General features: G+C 50.9%; 1 protein-coding gene across 1 annotated transcript; it reads right to left on the bottom strand.

The window, feature by feature from the left end:
- Window positions 1–7,668: 7,668 nt before the first annotated feature.
- On the bottom strand, window positions 7,669–16,070 carry LOC143695928 (uncharacterized). The gene is made up of 2 exons (XM_077191160.1): window positions 15,953–16,070; window positions 7,669–10,267 (listed from the first exon to the last, which is right to left on the bottom strand). The coding sequence occupies exon 2, from the start codon at window positions 10,238–10,240 to the stop codon at window positions 9,077–9,079; it is 1,164 nt and encodes a 387-aa protein (XP_077047275.1). The 5' UTR covers window positions 10,241–10,267; window positions 15,953–16,070; the 3' UTR covers window positions 7,669–9,076.
- Between the last annotated feature and the right edge of the window lie 2,008 nt (window positions 16,071–18,078).

Below are 18,078 nucleotides of genomic sequence, written 5' to 3'. Positions count from 1 at the left end.
GGTAGCAGTGCAATTGGAAATGTGGCTGCAGCCCTCCTGCAGTGTTAGGGGTGATTCTGTTGGAGCAGGGGGGGTCCTCTAGAGAAGGATGTGTTCTTCCTCGGAAGATCCAGTGGAAGATGAGGCAGCTGCTGTTCCTCTGGGGAATCCAGTGGAGAAACCCGTGCTGGTGTCTCAAAAACCTCTGGATTATATCTGGGTAGCAATGCTTGGCTCCTCCCTCTGGGCGGAGCATCTCCCAATGGGATGTTATAGTTCTTATCAGTCATGCAGTGACATTCAATAGTCTGTTATCAACAGATGTCCCCTCCTGAGGGAGGTGTGAATGTGGTCACTCAAAGAGAGAGATAAGGCAAACTGCCCGCTTGACAAAGATAATCTGCCATACAGATGGTCATGGAAAACATCTTGCATTGCAATCTGGAACAGCATCTATAACAAACTCCCCTCTTATTCTTTATAAAACATTTAGCTTGAGCAATGTTTCTTATGCTTTGGACTACGCTGATAATTAGCTGAATAAAACAAGGAATCAAACAAGGAAGAAATATCCAAACAGCTGTAACACATAAAAGGAAGAAGCCTAATTTCTTCCACCATTCCATACATGATCTCACCAGCTAGTTTTTTTAACATTGGTTCCCAATTTTGGATCAGTATGTGGGCTATTTTTCATTGTGGTCATCTATTTTAATATATCTACACCTGATATATTAAATTTTCCACAACCACTCCCTTCTTTAGCCAATAGAGAGTCTAAAGCCAATCTATTCTGATATATTATGGGTTTTGTTTGGCTTTGTTGACTTGATATTAATTCCAATGCCCATCTGGTTATGTTTGTTATTATCTCTACAACTGTTTGGAGTCTTATAATATGATTCAGCTAATTAATTGGGGCTGATACAGAGTCAGATTGCTGTGCTGGTTTTACCTTTTTGTTTACTGATTGTTCTTTTACCAAATCTTGGACTCTACCCTTAAAGGCAAATGTGAAACAAATCCATCTCTCCCCTTTTGGACATTCACTTCCCAATATATTCTCACTTTTTCCTACGTTTCTAGCAATGCAGTATTTTCCCCATTTTGCATACAGGTACTTAATTTGGATGGGTCATAGCAGTGACTGCTGACATGGGTGTGTGTAATAAAAGAGGAACTTTGATTTCTTTCTCTGTAATGCTTTTGATAGCATTTGTGACACGATTTTGCTGGTATCCCTAAAGGGAAAAGACAGAAGATGAGTGACAGAAAAAGGAATAACAGAGGTCTGGCATGGCTTATACCCCCACCTGCCATGCCCATGGGATGCTGCCCATAGCAGGTGTATTTGATCTTCTCGGTGGTGAGCACAGCGGCCAATCCAGTCTTGCCCTCTTCTCTTTGCCACTCTCTTTTTGCTAATTTCCAGGCAAATCATTTTTGACACTCTGTAATTGTGGTTTCCCACTGTTCTTCAGGTATCTCCCACTCAACAGGCACTAATAACTTCCATCCACAAAACAAAGTTATTATTTCAGCTGTTTTGAGTTCTATCTGGATAGGGGATAGATTTGGTGCTCGATACTTCCTGCAACATGAGCATCGATTGTGTAAACTACAAGACCAATTTTTCCCACAATTTAAACATTTACATTTAAGCCAGCATTATAACCCAGCATATCTGATATTAGGATGAAGCAAACAGGGTATATGGTATGGCCCTGATGGAAGTTGTAATTCCTCCTCCTCTTTGCATAAGTCACAGGCTAAGGCCAGAACATGAGAATTCTCTGACCGAAATAGTCCTGATGCTCCTGTTTGGAGTGGAAGTATTCCTCCCCAAATTGGATATCTGACATGTCTCAGGACTTGTCCAGTTGGCACTTGAAACCACTGATATAAGCTTAGCCTTGTTTCTCAATTAGCTGTGATTCTTTGTGCATTCCTTGGATCATTTGGGTCCTCGCAGTTCGTTACCACCCAGTCCCAATTTAGGAGCCAATTTGGTATCACCTGGTTTAAATGTGCTAGTCCACTCCTCAGGTTCCTTCGCAGCTCCTTTGATTCTGCTGGCCTGGATCCACTCTCTTTTCCCTTGCCTTGGATTGCCGCCTCATTTGTCAGTAGTACCTGAAAAGGACTTCTCAATAGCACAGGACAGTGACTGGAGGAAAGGCAACTCTACATCAGGATTTGCCATTAGCATTCTTCAAAACTTCCTGGGTTTAGCAACAAGTTGGGGTTTTTGGGGTTTTTTTGGCCACAGCTGCTTGTTCTTCTTGTACCCAGCTGAGTCTTCAGCTGTGCTAGGCTGTTCAGCTCTTGGGATCACGTAAAGGACAGTTCTCCTAGAGAAAAAAGGACTTGCCATGCTTAGGATGCTTCCCTTTCTTTCTAAGGCAGGAAGCCTTAACAGCACTGAAGGGAAAACTCAGAGGCAAATTCCTCTTCTTGTGAGCCACAATTAGGTAAACAAAAAAACCACTCAAAACCAAAGAAAACCAAACCAAACCAAACAACCAAAAACATAAAAAAAAGAGAGCCAGGCCAGTCTTAACATCTATTGCCTTTTATCGTCTGAGCATTATTTAGCTGTTCAGCCTTCACAGATCCATTCTTCTAACACCTTTTCAGAACAAACCCCCCGCCCCATCCTATCAGCAAAAAAGAAGAAAGAAAAAAAGAATCTTTGCTTTAAGAGAACAAAAATAACTTGGTGAACTTTTGAGAATTAGCGAGAGATCAAGGCTATCTCTGCTTTTGTCTTACCGCTTATTCTCATGCCACCCCCTCTTCTCTCTCTCTTCACTCATAGCAGGGCCCCTGTGGGGACCTTGGGGATGTGCCTCGCCCCCCTTTCGCCCCTTTTCTCTCTCTCTCTTCACCCACCTACTGGGGCTGAGGCTGCCGCCCTGCACTGGGACCCCAGCAGGCTGGGAGCCACCCCCGGGCAGCTCCGTCCCTGCGGCAGCCGCGCTCCTCAGCAGCAAACTGTGCAAGCCGTGCCCAGCGCCGCTGCCGGGCTGCTGAGCGTGTGCAGCAACCCCGCGCCCTCCGAGACCCCGGCACCACCAAGCAGCTGCCGAGCCCCAGCGGCGCCCACACAAACCCGCGCCCCGCGCCGCCTCCACCGGGGGGCAAACGCTGGAAGTTGTCACGCGGGGCCGCCCCCATGGATCAGCCCCTGCCGCAGCCCCGAGACTCTGCCGCCCGCACAAGAGCGGTCAAACACCCCACAGCCTCAACAACCCTCACCCTGGCTGCCCAGGGATTCTTTTTCTCTAATAAGCATTTGGATGAACCATCAACATATATCTTTTCCCCCTCTAGGAGGGCTTGTTCTGCTACATCCTCCTGAACTTCAGCTTGGTATTGCACAATTTCTGAACAATCATGTGTTAAGGTACCTTTTTGTTTGCCAAAAAAATTGAGCTAGATTCAAACTTTTTTTTACTTCTAGTGTTAAGTTATCATTATTTCACATTTTTACATCTTAGAGTCTACTAACCATTTCTTCCCCAGCATTTTATTTTCCTTTTTTTTTCCTTTTTGATTTTAACACATTTTGGACCGCATGAGGTGTACACACCACTACTTTATTTCTAAGAGTTTGTCCACAGCCTTTTCTTCTTCTGGTATTACCTCTATTCCCAGCTGGATTTGTAAGTCTTTTCCAAAGAAGTTGACACCTGCTCCAGGAACTAAGAAGACATCTCCTACCCCCATTCTGGCTTCCCCTTTAATGTCTACATTTTTAATGACAGAGATATTAAACCCTTCTCTTTTGTTGATGGTTGTGATTGTGGTTTTGTGTGTCCCCTCTCTGCTGGGATGTTTGCAAAGGGCCCTGCAAAAATCCATAGCAGCTGCATTCACAGTCCAAAAACAAAAAGGGGGAATTGTGAAAGGGGCCAACAGCAGGCCTGTTTGCTAAAGGAGCGAGAAGAAGCCGAGGAGCAAGAAGAAGCTGATAAGGAGCTCTCTCCAAGGCTGTAACCAAGGAGAGAAGAAAGATAAGAGAACCTTGTAGCTGGACGAAGCATTTTTAGAAAGTTAGTTAAGTCACTGTAACTTCTCACCAATAGTGTTATGTTGACTTATTGTGGCCAATAGTAAAGATAGAAGAAGCATAAACAATTGGAAAGTGTATAAAAGGTCAGCCATGTTCAATAATAAAGAGTTGCCATCTGAGACTGCTTGTGGTCTCTGCTTTATGTCGTGACCACCTCGACAGCGACACTTCCCCTCTGCCCCGACGTGATAAGAACAGAGTCGGTGGGGGCCCACACGGGGTCCTAGCAACTGGCAACCGTGACCCACTGGGACGTAGTGGGGGAGGCGGCGTTGGTGCAGCTGAGAGGGGCAGGTGGAAGCCACAGGGAGGTCCGGACCTGATTTCCTCCTATCAAGACACCTGGAAGTAGGTGAGCCACCAACTAGTAATAATGGGACATAATTTATCTAAAGAGGAAGAAAATGTTCTGGCTACATGGAAAGTTTTGTTAAGAAATAAGGGAACTAATACGTCAGACTATGCCCTTCAAAATATATTGCTGTGGGCTAAATCACAGGATTTTGGCACTGATCCCGACACAGCTTTTAGTGTTAAGGCATTGAAAAAAGTCGGGGACAGACTGTGGGAAGTCATCCGAGTGGGAGATAAAACGGTTGTCGATCTAGCAGTTACTTGGGAACCGCTCTTTGAGGCATTAAAGGAATGGAAAACAGAGCGAGAACAAGCAGAGCGGGATGCGGAGGAAGAGTTGGGGCTGACAACAGAACCTGATGGGGGGGGATGAGGCAGAGGGGGCCTCTGATGGGGAACTTGAAGAAAGTCCGGGTGCCATGCAAGTTACCTGGCAAGCTGCCAAGGCTTCCGGGAAAGCTGCCAGAGCTTCTGGGCAACCTGCCATAGCATCCTCTTATCAGACCCCTAAACCTCTTTATCTCACACCTGCACAGCAGCCCATGATGGTGCCTGTATACACTACACCACTACGCCAGTCAGCTGAAATGTCTTTAGCAGAGAGACAAACCCAGCCGTCTGCCCCCCCGTTTCCCTCCGCTCTAGTCCAGCCATGCCCCCCCTGCTCCCCTCTGAGCTGCATGAACAACCTGCAAGGTCGTATCCTCTGCTCCCTCACAGTGACGGCAACAGCGAAGCAAGTGATGAGTCGCCCGCAGTAACACCTGAGTTGGGGCAAGGAGCTCTGGTCTCTTTACCTCCCAAGAGCTCTAGCCTTGCTGCCCCATGGACTTTGCCCCCATGTCAAGTAACTGGGCTTCCTCGACAGCCTCAGGAGTTTTGGGAATTTGTTAGGAGGAAAGCAGTTGAAGAAAAGAATTGGGACATGATAGATAGAAAGGTTAGGTGCTCCAAGAGTACCTCAGGAGAACAGTGCCAATGCAAATGTTGCCTGTGATAACCCTATGGCTTCTCCAGTTTTTAAAGCAGCTCCTGGAACAGGGCAGGATGACAATCATCATGTCTTTGCCTGGAGGGTTGTGCAAGATCTCCAATCAAAAGTGGCTCAGTATGGTATAAATTCCTCACAGGTAATGCAATTAATATGTGTAATTAATGCAGATATGCTTGCACCTTATGACATCATGCATCTTGCTACAATTCTATTCCAGCCAGTACAATATGGTGTATTTCAAGACACTTGGAGGCGAGCGGCTGAACGCACAGCTCTAACAAATATGCAGTTGCCTCAACACGACCCTCGTCATGCTGTGGGTTTTGATGCCCTGCTGGGCACTGGGCCTTTTGCCAATCCAGATTCACAGGCAAGGTGGGATCCTTCGATTTCGGCGCAAGCTCAGCAAATTGGCATGAGTGCCTTAACTAAAACAATGGAAATGGCAGCTCCAAAACAGAAATATGTCACTATACAGCAAGGGATGAGAGAACCATTTTTGCAATTTGCAGAAAAACTTGCTGCAGCTATTGAGAAACAGGTAGATGATGAAACTTTGCAAGACAAATTGTGCATACAATTGGCTAAAGAAAATGCAAACCCAGACTGCAGAAAGATTATTGACACTTTACGTGGGGAACCCACCTTGTCTGAAATGGTTACTGCTTGCTCAAAAGTTGGTTCAGTCAAGCATAAAATGGCGGCTCTTGCTGCAGTGCTAAGACCTTCAGCAAAATGTTATAATTGTGGACAACAAGGGCACGTAAGGTCACAGTGTACCACAGTGTCAAATGTTGTCCGGAAAACAACATTTAAGCCAAGTGCAGGCAGCGATGTTGTGTGCAATCGCTGTGCTAAACTTGGGCACTATGCTAAACAGTGCAGGAGTAAATATCATGCAAATGGTTCAGCTATTGCAGGGAAACCCAAAGAGGAGCGCGAAGGGGCGCATGGGGAAAACAAATACCCCAAGAACCACAACAGCAAATGTGGGCCTTCCCAGCACTGCAAAGCTGCCCATTTGTGAACAATACTCAGGGGCAGCAAGCGGGTCCGCAGGGATTGATATACCCACCGCTGACACAGTAACCATTCTGACAAAAGAAATATGTAAAGTGCCCCCCGATGCCTATGGTCCGATAGGACGGGGATTGAGTGCATTTTTAATAGGGAGATCAAGTACCACACTTAGAGGTATTCATGAGTATCTAGGACTTATTGATGCTGATTATTTGGGACAGATTCATGCTATGGTATCCATCGATGACCCTCCTGTCACTATTCAGAAAGGAACCTGCATTGCTCAAATTGTACCTTTTGTGAGTTTTGTTCCAAATACAGTGGGCCGAAGTCGCGGCACAGGAAGTTTTGGATTGACAGGAGTACCTCAAGTGTTCTGGGCTGAGAAAGTAACAGAGAACCATCCAGAAAAGACATGTATCCTCACCACCAGTGGATGCATGTCCATCCAGGAACCATATCAGTAACAGGTTTGATTGACACTGGAGCAGATGTCACAATACTCTCGCGACTTTGCTAGCCTCAGTCGTGGCCTCTCACTCATGCAAGTTTTGGACTCCTGGGGTTGGGTGGTGCTACAACAGGTGGCCTGTCAGCCATTGTAATTAATGTGAAACATCCTGATGGCCAACAAGCTAACATCAGACCCTATGTTGCCGATGCTCCTCAAAGTTTGTGGGGACGACATTGTTTATCTCAATGGGGTGTCAAAATTACTACGGATTTTTAACGGGGGCCACTGTGATGCATGGCAATGAACGTCCAGTTGTGGCCCTGACATGGTTGACAGATAAACCTGCCTGGGTTGGACATTGGCCCCTTACTACTGAAAAGCTTACTGCCCTGCAAGAATTAGTCAGAGAACAATTGCAAGCAGGACATATTGAAGAATCATTCAGCCCCTGGAATACCCCTGTTTTTATAATAAAAAAGAAATTGGGAAAATGGAGACTTTTACATGATTTATGGCAGATAAATGCTGTAATGGCAACAATGGGAGCTTTACTACCAGGCCTTCCTACACCTACAATGATTCCACAGGAATGGCAAATAGTTGTCATTGATCTGAAAGATTGTTTCTTCACTATTCCATTGGCTGAGCAAGACAAAGAAAAATTTGCTTTCACTGTGCCTTCCATAAACCATGCTGAATCCAATAAAAGATATCAACGGAAGTTACTTCCCCAAGGCAGGAAACATTCGACAACTATTTGTCAATGGTTTGTGGCACAGGCCTTGTCAAAAGTGCAGGAGCAATTTAAAAACTGCTACTGTTATCATTACATGGATGATATCTTGTTGGCATCTGATAACAGTTATCAGCTCTTAAACAATGTGCTGTGACAAATTTGAAAGCTTTTGGTCTGATCATGGCCCCAGAGAAAGTGCAGGAACACATGCCTTGGAATTATCTAGGTATGTTGGTGACCAACACTCAAGTTATGCCTCAACCTGTGAAGTTAGACATTGATGTTAAAACTGCTACTGATGGACAGAAATTGGTTGGTTCGATAGGTTGTATTCAATCATATTTAGGCATAACTAATCATCAGATGCAACCATTGTTTGATTTGCTTTCAGGCACCACCTTCTCTACTGATGAGAGGCAATTGACCCCAGCAGCAAAGACCCTAGAAGAAATTGAATTAGCCTTAGCACACAAATTTGTTAACAGAATAGATACCTATGTTGGTGTTCAAGTGTTTATTTTGAAGGACCATGAAATACCATGTGGAATACTGTGTTAGTGGAGTGATAACTGGGAAGATCAACTGCATATTCTGGAATGGATATTTTTATCTTTATTGAAAGATAACAAAACAATAAAACCTCTTGCTGCTCTAAAAGAGAGACAAACTCACCAAGTCCCTCTGTGGGCTGTAGCTCAGCTCACTCAGTCCCTTATCAGTCCCTCCAGTGCTGGAAATGCCGCGGCCCAGGCCCGGCCTGGTGGGCCACAGGTGTGAGCTGCCCGTGCTCTTCTGGTGTTCAGGCCAGAGCAGGTTTAAACAGGTCCAAAGAAAAGGGGAAAAAACCCCACAGTTCAGGGAACTTCTCTGGTTCAGCTGGCTAAAACTAACTAAAAGCAAAGGAGAGCTCTGTCCCGCTGTCTGTCCATCTGCAGACAACACAGTCCCAGAGCAGGAATGTGGAGGAGCGAGTGCAGTTTCTGAAAACAAACTCCGCACTTCTTCTCTCCCCCCTTCACTCTCAGGACAAGTCTTAAAGGTACAAAACTTATTATTCAGCATAAACAGAACAGACTGGGGATACAAGCATCATATAGTCAACCCAGAATATACCTCAGGGACCATTCAGTACTCCTTGATGTCACCAGAAGATAGGATTGAATGCAAAAGATTTTATGGGGTTGAAAGTCGACAAATCGGCTCTCCCCAAGGAATCCCCATTGTAGGCCTGCGTCCTGATGGATGTTCCTGCCTCTGGGTTTATCTAGGTGCCCACAGGGAATCAGGAAGAAGTGGAGCCCCCCAGCCAGATGCCTTCTACTTGGATCACCAGGACCACGGATCACCAGGGCTCTGCCCAACGGGGGTCACTGGGGATCATCCGATGCAGATCCTCTCATGGGGGATGGAGCTGGAGCAGCGCACAAAGCTCTTCCCACACTCGGGGCACTCACAGGGCTTCCCTTAGTGGCGCCTCCGTTGGTGTCGGGTCAAAGCTGAGCTCGATGAGAATCTCATCCCACACTCCCCACACTCGTAGGGCCTCTCCCCGGTGTGGATGCGCCGGTGGATGGTGAGGTGGGAGTTTAGCTTGAAGCCCTTCCCGCAGTCGGGGCAGCGGAAGGGCCTCTCCTCGGTGTGACTCCGCTCATGTTTGAGAAGATCAGAGCTCCTGTGAAACCTCTTCCCACATTGGGGACACTTGTAGGGCTTCTCCCCAGAGTGAACACGCTGGTGGTGTTTTCTCAGGTCAAAGTGCCACCCATAGCTCTTCCCACATTCCAAGCAGGTGTAGGGCCGTTCCCCAGTGTGGATCACCTGGTGGCGGATCAGGGCCGAGCTTCCTCTGAAGCTCCTCCCACATTCCCCACACTTGTAGGGCTTTTCCCCAGTGTGGATCTTCTGGTGTTCCGTCAGCTGGCACTTGATGCTGAAGCTCTTCCCACACTCCCCACACTCATAGGGTTTTTCCCCAGTGTGGATCCTCTCATGTTTCCTCAGGCCAGAGCTGCATCTAAAGCTCTTCCCACATTCCACACACTCATAGGGCTTTCCTCCTGTGTGGATCCTGTGGTGTTGCATCAGGCTCCCCTTCTGGTTGAAGCTCATCCCACATTCCCCACACTCATAAGGCCGGTCTCCAGTGTGGATCATCTTGTGTTGCATCAGCTGGCCCCTCTGCCTGAAGCTCTTTCCACATTCCCCACACTCAAAGGGCTTTTCCCCAGTGTGGATCCTCTGGTGTTGCATCAGCTGGCCCTTCTGGCTGAAGCTCTTCCCACACTCCTCACACTCATAGGGCCTCTCCCCAGTGTGGATCACCTGGTGCCGCCTCAGGCTGGAGCTCCAGCTGAAACGCTTCCCACATTCCTCACACTCATAGGGCTGTTCCCCAGTGTGGATCACCTGGTGCTGGATCAGGCCCAAGCTCTGACTAAAACCCTTCCCACATTCCAAGCACTTGTGGGGCTTCTCCCTGCCATGAGGCTTCTCCACCAGCTCTGAGCTCTGGCTGGATCTCCGGCCGCCTTCCTGGCTCAGGGGGGCTCTTTCCTCCCTGCAGCTCCCTGGGCTGGGTTTGCAGCCCCTCCTCGTGCGGAATCTCCAGGGCTTTTCTTCCTCCTCCATCCAGACACTCCCTGGGCATGAAAAATCCTGGTATGGGTAAAAAACAAAATGAGAATGTCTTGGACTGGGAGCTCCTCCTTGCCCAAGTTTATCTCAGGAAGTCATTGGGAATCCTCTGTATGTAAGAACCTCCAAAACACCAAGATTCAGCACAAAAATCCTGCCAACTTCAAGACACAGATCAAAAACTCCCAAAACATCATGATTCAGCAAAACCTCCCCCCAAAATATAAAGATTCACACACCAAAAAAACCCAAAGCAATAACATTTAGCTCAATAAAACTCAGAAACGCCAAGATACAGCACCGTGAAAATCGTGGATTCTGGGAATGCTACTGGGGCTGGGAGGGAAGCCTCAGATACAGGGAGAAGTGGAACCTTGTGGTGCCTCCTGTTTCTGCTCCTCCTCCACATCCAGTGTCCTTGCTCTTTCTCCCACTCCTCTTCCTCCTGCTATTCCTCCTTCTCTTGCACAATCCCACCTTCTCCTCCCATGTGCTTCATTTGACCCTTTTGTTCCTCAACCCTGCTTCTCCTTCCACCCCAGGCCCAGCACCGGCTGCCGGCTCCCTCTTGCCCCCAAACCCACAGCATCCCACGGCAGGGGCAGGGATGGAGCTGGGGCAGGTCGGGCTGGGGCAGCGCTGGGCTCCCGGCCGCTCCCGCCCGCACTCGGTCCCCACTGCAGCCGCTCCCGCCAGGACAGCGCGGGGGGGCCCGGCCTTGGCGCTGCCCCACTCCCACCTCCCCAGATTCCCCTCGCATTTGGAGAACAGGGCATGGATGGTGTTGGTGTGCTGCAAAGGGATTGGGTGAAGGGGAGTGTGCAGCAATATGCTTAAGGCAAAAAGCTGCAGGATGAATCTTTGTGGGAAGGAAAAGGATGATGGAAAAGAGAAGGAAGAGAAAAATACTGAGGACTGGGATGTTTTTCAGCAGGGTCTTAGTCTCAACATTTGCCAGCTGATCATTTGCATCCCCGGTTTCCAGGAGAGGAAAACAAGGAGGTCAGGGTTTCAGGGGGTTTCTCTGTGGGGGGCAGCGGCAGCACCGGGCGCAGAGGTGCGGGACCGGGAGCACGGGCTGGGGGCCTGGGGGGAGCTGCAGGGCCGGGCCGGGGCTGTGGGGCAGCCGGGGCTCAGCGCTGGGCGCTGCCTGACCCCACCAGCCCCGGGCAGGGCCGGCAGTGGCCCCCGGCCCCCAGGAGGCTGCGGGACGCCCCGGCCGCTGCCCGGCCCCGTGGAGCTGCCGGCCCTGCCCGCCGGGGGGCGCCTTTGGACACTGCGGCAGGACAGGGACCGGCTCTGGGATACGGGCTGGGGAGGGCACCCTGAGCACAGGGACGAGGAGCAAGGAACACCTGGGAAATGTGGATTATACATTTTAGCATGGAGATTGTCTTTTAAGGATTTTGTTAGGGTTACTGGAGATACAAATGATTTTACAGAAAGCTCAGCAGCTGTCAAAGGATGAGCACCCACAGGCACTGAGGGGGGCTGCAGGAGGGGCAGAAGAAGGCCCTGCAGCACTTGGGCACAAAGGCCCAGCAGGTGAATGCAAGAAGGGAGCAGCAAAAGGCCAAGCTGAAGGCAAAGGCCAGGGCAGAGCTCCTACAGCCCCTGAGGGATCAGCCCCAGGGCCCAAGGGGGCCCCAGCACCCAGGGCACGGGCTCGGCCACAAGCACCCGGCAGAGGCATTGCCCTCCTCGGCAGGGGACAGCCCACCCAAACAGCCCCTGGCAAGGAATCAGGGCTCCAGCTGCAGGGCACAAGGACACTGCAAGCACAGACAGCAGCACCCTCAGGACCAGCAAGTCCACCCCTTGATGGACATGGATTGGCAGCGCTGTCACAGCTCCCATCACACCAGGGACCCTCCACACTGGAGCCCTTGAGAACATTCAGCTCGGTCTGCATTGAGAGGAGGCCTCTCCTGATGGACACAGGGGCCTCTCAATCCACTCTGAATCTTAGACTTAAGGGGGGAAAATGCTAAAAATATGTTTGATTAGTGAGGGGTTAACTGGGAAAGATGTAGGGTTTTATTCAACCACTGTTAGCAGATTTCCGAGATGGATTTGAAATGAATGAATTTTATTTGCTCCTAATTGTTATAATGATTTACTGGGAACGGATTTGATCTCTAAACTCGGAATGCCAATTAATATTATAAAAGGTGATACAGAGGCCAGTTCTGTTGGACCTCTGTGTCAAATGTCTGGCCAGGCCTATGCTGAAGTGAACCCAGAAGTTGGGCAGCCCCAAAGAAAGAGGGAAAATTAGATATGGAGCCTCTCCAAAGTACTCTGAAGCAACCAGGACAAGTGGTGTCTAAAAGCAACAGCCTGTTCCAGGGGAGGGAAGGAAGGGGAATCAGACAAAGCGCAGGTCACCGCCCCATGCTCAGCTCAACCCAAGGAGCTCTGGGTGCTTCTAAGAGCCTGGCACTGAAATGCCCTGAGCAGGAAGGCTTCAATATCTTCTGCTGACACCATGGCACCTAACAGGGGGGCAAAAGCAATTCTGACTGCTTCAGCAAGCACTGGATCAGAGATCAAGGTAGATTCTCCCACAGGAAGCTGGGCTGGCACAGAGCCTGCCCTGGCACTTTGCTGTTGCCAACACCCAGCCAGGACATCGGCTCCTGCCTAAGGAGTGCAAAGCAGCACCACTGGTGGCCAAGGGGCCCATGCCAAGTGTCCCTGAGGCCAGAAACAGCCGCCAGCACAGCTGAACACGGGGGGACCCCTCAGCCTGGCCTCAGGGGCTCTGAAGCCCCGGAGATTTGCACTTCCCGCCTGCAGCAGGACCATGGCAGCCGCCCCTGAGCCTGCCCTGAAGGCAACGCAGCAGCAGCCAGGGCTCCACAGCGGGCCAAGCCCCTGGGCCTGCCCACAGATCCTCTGCTCAAACCCTCGGAAATCCTGGCCACCCTCCCCTGGCACCTCCAGCCACTGCGGCCAAGCCTTGCTGCCACTGCTGCAGCTTCAGCGCTGGCTGGGCCTGCACTGCCACAGCTGCTGGGGAGCACCACGGCACAATTCCACTCTGGGGCTCACTCACACCCACACTCTGGGCTGACTGCGACTGCATTGCTGCAAAATGTACCCATTTTGGTTCTTTTAAATCTTCTTTCTCTAATCAGGCTTGGTTTGTCTTTGCCTTGGGGAAAGGAATTTTAAAGGTTTTATTTAAGGGCTGTTACACCACTCAACGGAGATGAGTTTAACATCTCAACAGACTGGGAATAGCCCAAAAGACACCCACAGAGATAACGACCAGCAACAAAACATCAACGCCCAGCAGCAAACAGCAACCAACAGCTACCCCAGACACTGCCCCCGGCACAGCTGGAGACACCTGGACTGGAAAAGGCTGAGAAGGAAATCCACGAGTGTGGACCGAATTCACAGCAGAGGGGAAGAAATCCGGATCCAACAGGAAACCAAATACTAAAAACTTACACAACTTGGAAGCAATGAACAATAAACCAGTGGATTTCTATGGGGTTTGGATGGTAAAAGGTTTAGGAAAAATCTAGTAAAACTCACGTGTCACTGAACAATTCTCCCTGCACACCCGGACTATGTGTGTGTGAAAGGATTTCTGTTGCACATCCTGGCCAGAATCAAGTAATGCCTTGACTCTCTAAAACTGGAAATGTTGGAGAGTTTTGGCTCTTCCCACCCTTTTGGTGACAAGATTACAACATTAGAATGTATCTTTTCGTAATGATCCTTCTGGTTAGTAAGGTTTGCGTCAGGGGTGTCAGAATCAATTTTTATTCTTAGGAGAAATAGAGGCTTTTTGGGTATGTGTGTGCGTGTCTCTTAGTGAAGGCACAATTTTGGTCTGGGTTTCTCCATGCTCACCTTTAGGATGCATTTTGAAAAACTAGAAGAGGTTTAAATGCGACGCTTTAACTCATAAACAGTTAACAGAATACGGTTAAAAAAGGGGGAAAAAAAAAAGCATCAAAAAAAAGCAAGGGAGGGTGGGTGAGAAAGGAACAGGGGAGTCATCAGATTACTGCCCTGGAAGAGAAGCTTTGGTTTTAGTCAGCCTGCAGAGGAGCTTTAGAAATGCAAATGAACACTGCTGGGCAAAGCCTGGACAATGGACCTGGGTCTCTTGCCTGGGGCAGGAATTGGGCTGATTCCCTCTGCCCCTCACCCCAAGCTCTGCCTGCTTGCCCTGATGGAATTTGCACAGCTCAAGGCAGAGCCCAGGGTGAGGATATCTGACCCTGCAACAGAAACGGGCGAAGCTGCAAAGTGAAACAGCAAAAGGAGAATGTTGGGAAAACTTCACTATAAATAAATGGGGGGGAATGGTCCCTCCGCCCACTCCAACATGTGCTGTCCCCGTCTATGTTATATACAGGGTATAATAGAGCACTGGGGATTTTTTGCTACCAAAAATTCAGGGAAATCAGTTGGGAATGCAAGTATTTGATGATTTAATTAGAGAAAACAGTCAATTGATGCAGCCCTGGCTGAAGAGAGCGGACAAAAATTGGGAAAATATGAAAGGCCAGCAGAAAAAATCCTACAACACCATGGACCAGCCCCTGGGAACCCGAACCAATTCATATCAGGAGCCACAGAACCCATTCCTCATTTCAATGGCATCATTAGATTACAAGCTGCCCTGGGAATAACCAACCAGACAGCTCCAGCTCCTGACTTTCCTGCTGAGCAATCCACTGCAATGAGGAACACAACATTTCACCATGGGATGGGATCAGATCATCTGTTAGCAGAAAAAAGGAGGAGTTTGTGGAAAATTAAATGACTTAAACCGGTCTCGGCAAATAGACGACAAAGGAAAAGTGGTGAAACAGATAACAAAGGAAACAAAACAGCAGCTCATGTATTGGTCCAAACGTGAAAAGGATGGGAATGGGACACGGTTTTGTGGCTCCCTGGCAAACCATGGGTTAAACGAAGGCTGTTTCTCCTCTCCTGTGCTACAGCAACTCTCACCTTTTTACCGTGCTCCACACCTTGAGAGTGCAGCTCATTCAGCAGCTGAGCGAGGGGCCAGGGACTCGTAGATAAGGAAGTAACGGGCGAAACCACCAGCTTCAATAATTGTTACTAATTAACATGGACTGCTGCTCACAGAAAGTCCCGCTAAATTCCTGAACTTCGAGAACAAAAAAGACTTAAGAGAGCCGTGAATATCGGCTGTTCTACAAAAGTGGGGTTGCACATTAACGGGGACATGCAGCTGGCCGATCGGGAGGTCTGAACCTTCCAAGTACCTCAGCCAGTGGGCAAAGGGACAGGGAGATGAGGCCGGGAAAATGAGGATAAAAAGGAGGCTGCGAACTACAACAATGGCAGCGAGCGCACAGCAAATGCGCCACGGCCTCTCCCTCTGCTCAGCAATAAAGTCACTTGTACAGGACTCCTCTGTCTCCTCTGGGCACAGAAACCTCCGGCCACATGAATTTCCCCGCACAGCCCCGGGCACGGGGCAGCCGCCTCTGTCCCAGCCACAGCAACCGGGCCGAGCCAGCGCTGCTCCGGCAGCGGCTCCTGCCGAGGCAGCGGCCGCAAGGAGACCGCGGGCAGCCGCTCCCGCAGCGCCCTCACGCCAGCGGCAACACGCGCCGGACACGGCACAACGAACCCGCCTGAGCCCCCTGCCGACCCCGAGGCCCGCAGCCAGCCCCGAGCCCCCGCACAACCCAGCGCGGCTCCCACCTCCGCTCCGGCCGCCTCCCAGCTCCGCCGCCGCCTCACCGCGCTCCGGCCGCTGCCGCCGCTCCCGGGCCCGCACACACGCTCTGCCAATAGCGCCGCTGCCGAGCCACGGCTGCCCTCAGGCCGCCACCGGGGCCTGCCCCGCCCCGATCCCACCAATCAGCGCGCCAGAACCGCGACTGACGGCACCGTCGCCCAATCGCAGCCAGGGGCGGGCTCTGCACACGGCACAGCCTCGCCCCGCGCTCTCAGGGTCCCCCGGGCTGCGTGAGGGCAGAGCCGGAGATGAGGAACAGCCCTGGAACGGGCCCGGGCCCGAGGGGATTGAGCTGAAAACACAAACAAACTGCTCCGCACTTCCCGCCACGGCTTTCCCGGCACTGCGGCTTCGGTGGCCCCGGCTACAGCGGGAAGCCCTGGAGCCTCACTTCTCCTACCCCTAATTAGGAGCAGCAGTGCATCGCTTTGATTTCCCCCAAAAAGGGAAAACTGCCCCAAACGCCTGTGGATGAGTGGGGGAGGGGAGAGATTTCTGACAGAAAACTCCAAAACCTCAGAGCAGGATAATGAGAAGTAAGTGAAGAGCCTTAAATCCAGCCTTCCCCCACGCCTCCCTCCTTCCAGCTGCACCTCCTACCCCGGCAGTGCCGGAGACAGGGAATGGGGCCGTGCTCACTTCATGCCCCGGGGCTTCTCCCTCTGCTCAGGGACAGGAGTCGTTCCCCTGCTGCACCCTGGGCTCTCTCCCACCGGAGACTTCTCCAGGAACTTCTCCAAGCTGAGTCCATCCCACGGGGCACAGTCCCCCTCCAAGTGCTGCAGCGTGGGTCACTGTGCCCCGGGGTCAGTCCTGCCAGGACAGGCTGCTCCAGCGGGGCCCCTCTGGCCACGGGGGCACAGCCTCCTCTCAGGCATCCCCGTGCTCCAGCGTGGCTGCTCCGGGGGCTGCAGGGGGATCTCTGCATCCTCATGGATCTGCAGGATGATCTCTGCATCTGGCACCGCCGTTTTTGGAGGCACCAGGAATAGGCTGAGCTCTGCCTGAAGCTCTTCTCACATTCCCCACACCCTTCTTCCCAGCACAGGGAGGCTTTTACCTCCTCACAGCTCCCCGGGCTGTGTTTGCAGCCCCTCCTCGTGTGGGATCTCTGGGGCTTTTCCTCCCCGTTGGATTCCTGCGCCGTGGAGCCGTTCCAAATGGCCTCTTCCACGAGGTTCTGTGGCAGGGATTTGTTCTCCCTGGTCTCTGTCTGCAGCTCAGTGCCTGGGGGAGGAAGGACAAGGAGAGGAAGAGACAGGGAGAAGGGAAACGGAAAAGGCAGGAGGAGAGGAAGGAACAAGAAGGAACAAGTGAGGAAGGAGCTGGGAAAGGAACGTGGATGGATGTAGGACAGAATGAGGAGAAGAAGGAGGGTGGACAAGGAGAAGATGGGATTTGCCTCCATGCCAGAGGGAAGGGGAAGGAGATCCCCCCAGTCCATCCCTGGCAGGATGGCGTTGGCAGTGAGGCTGTCCTGCAGCGATGCTGGGCTGGGAGATGGAGCAGCAGGGAGGGGAAAGGGGCAGTGATTCCTCCTGCCCTGCCTGGCTGTCCCAGTCTGGAGCGTCCTGGCGCTGCCGAGGCCCTTGGAGCGTCCGGCACTCAGGAGCCCGGAGCTCACGGCTGCTTTATAAAGCTGACAAAGTCGGCAGGATGGGTCTGGGTATGATCTCAGCAAACTGGGTTTATTGGTACAGGAACAGGGGACAGAGCTGAACAGGGCCCAGGGACAAAGACAGGGAGCAAGCTGAGGGCACAGGGGGTTTTTATATGGGGTAGTGAGGGTGGAGCTGAGGGTCAGGGTCCAATGGATATGGGGGAAAATGGGGCAAAGGAGGGGTTAAGGGTCGGGACAGCTAATAGGGAAACAGGGGCAGAGGAATGCAGTAAACTGGGGCCAATGGAGGGACAGAGAGGGAGAACATTCTAGGGACTAACCAGAGATGGGTAATAGGGGGTGAACTAGGGTAATTAGGCCAACGGGCCAATGGGGTAACAGAACTTTCCATAAATCAGCATTTGCCTGCAAAGATCTGTGGGAGAAGCAAGCTTCTCACCATAACCTTGAAATCTATTCTTCTCATTG

Source organism: Agelaius phoeniceus, chromosome 27 (assembly GCF_051311805.1).
Source record: "Agelaius phoeniceus isolate bAgePho1 chromosome 27, bAgePho1.hap1, whole genome shotgun sequence".
Taxonomy (NCBI): Eukaryota; Metazoa; Chordata; class Aves; order Passeriformes; family Icteridae; genus Agelaius; species Agelaius phoeniceus.
The sequence above is the reverse complement of the archived record's forward strand: the minus strand, read 5'-3'. Positions and strand labels throughout refer to the sequence as shown.

Bases quoted from the DNA above. Each gene is read 5' to 3' on its own strand.
- LOC143695928 (XM_077191160.1), bottom strand. From the start codon at position 10,240: ATGGAGGAGGAAGAAAAGCCCTGGAGATTCCGCACGAGGAGGGGCTGC.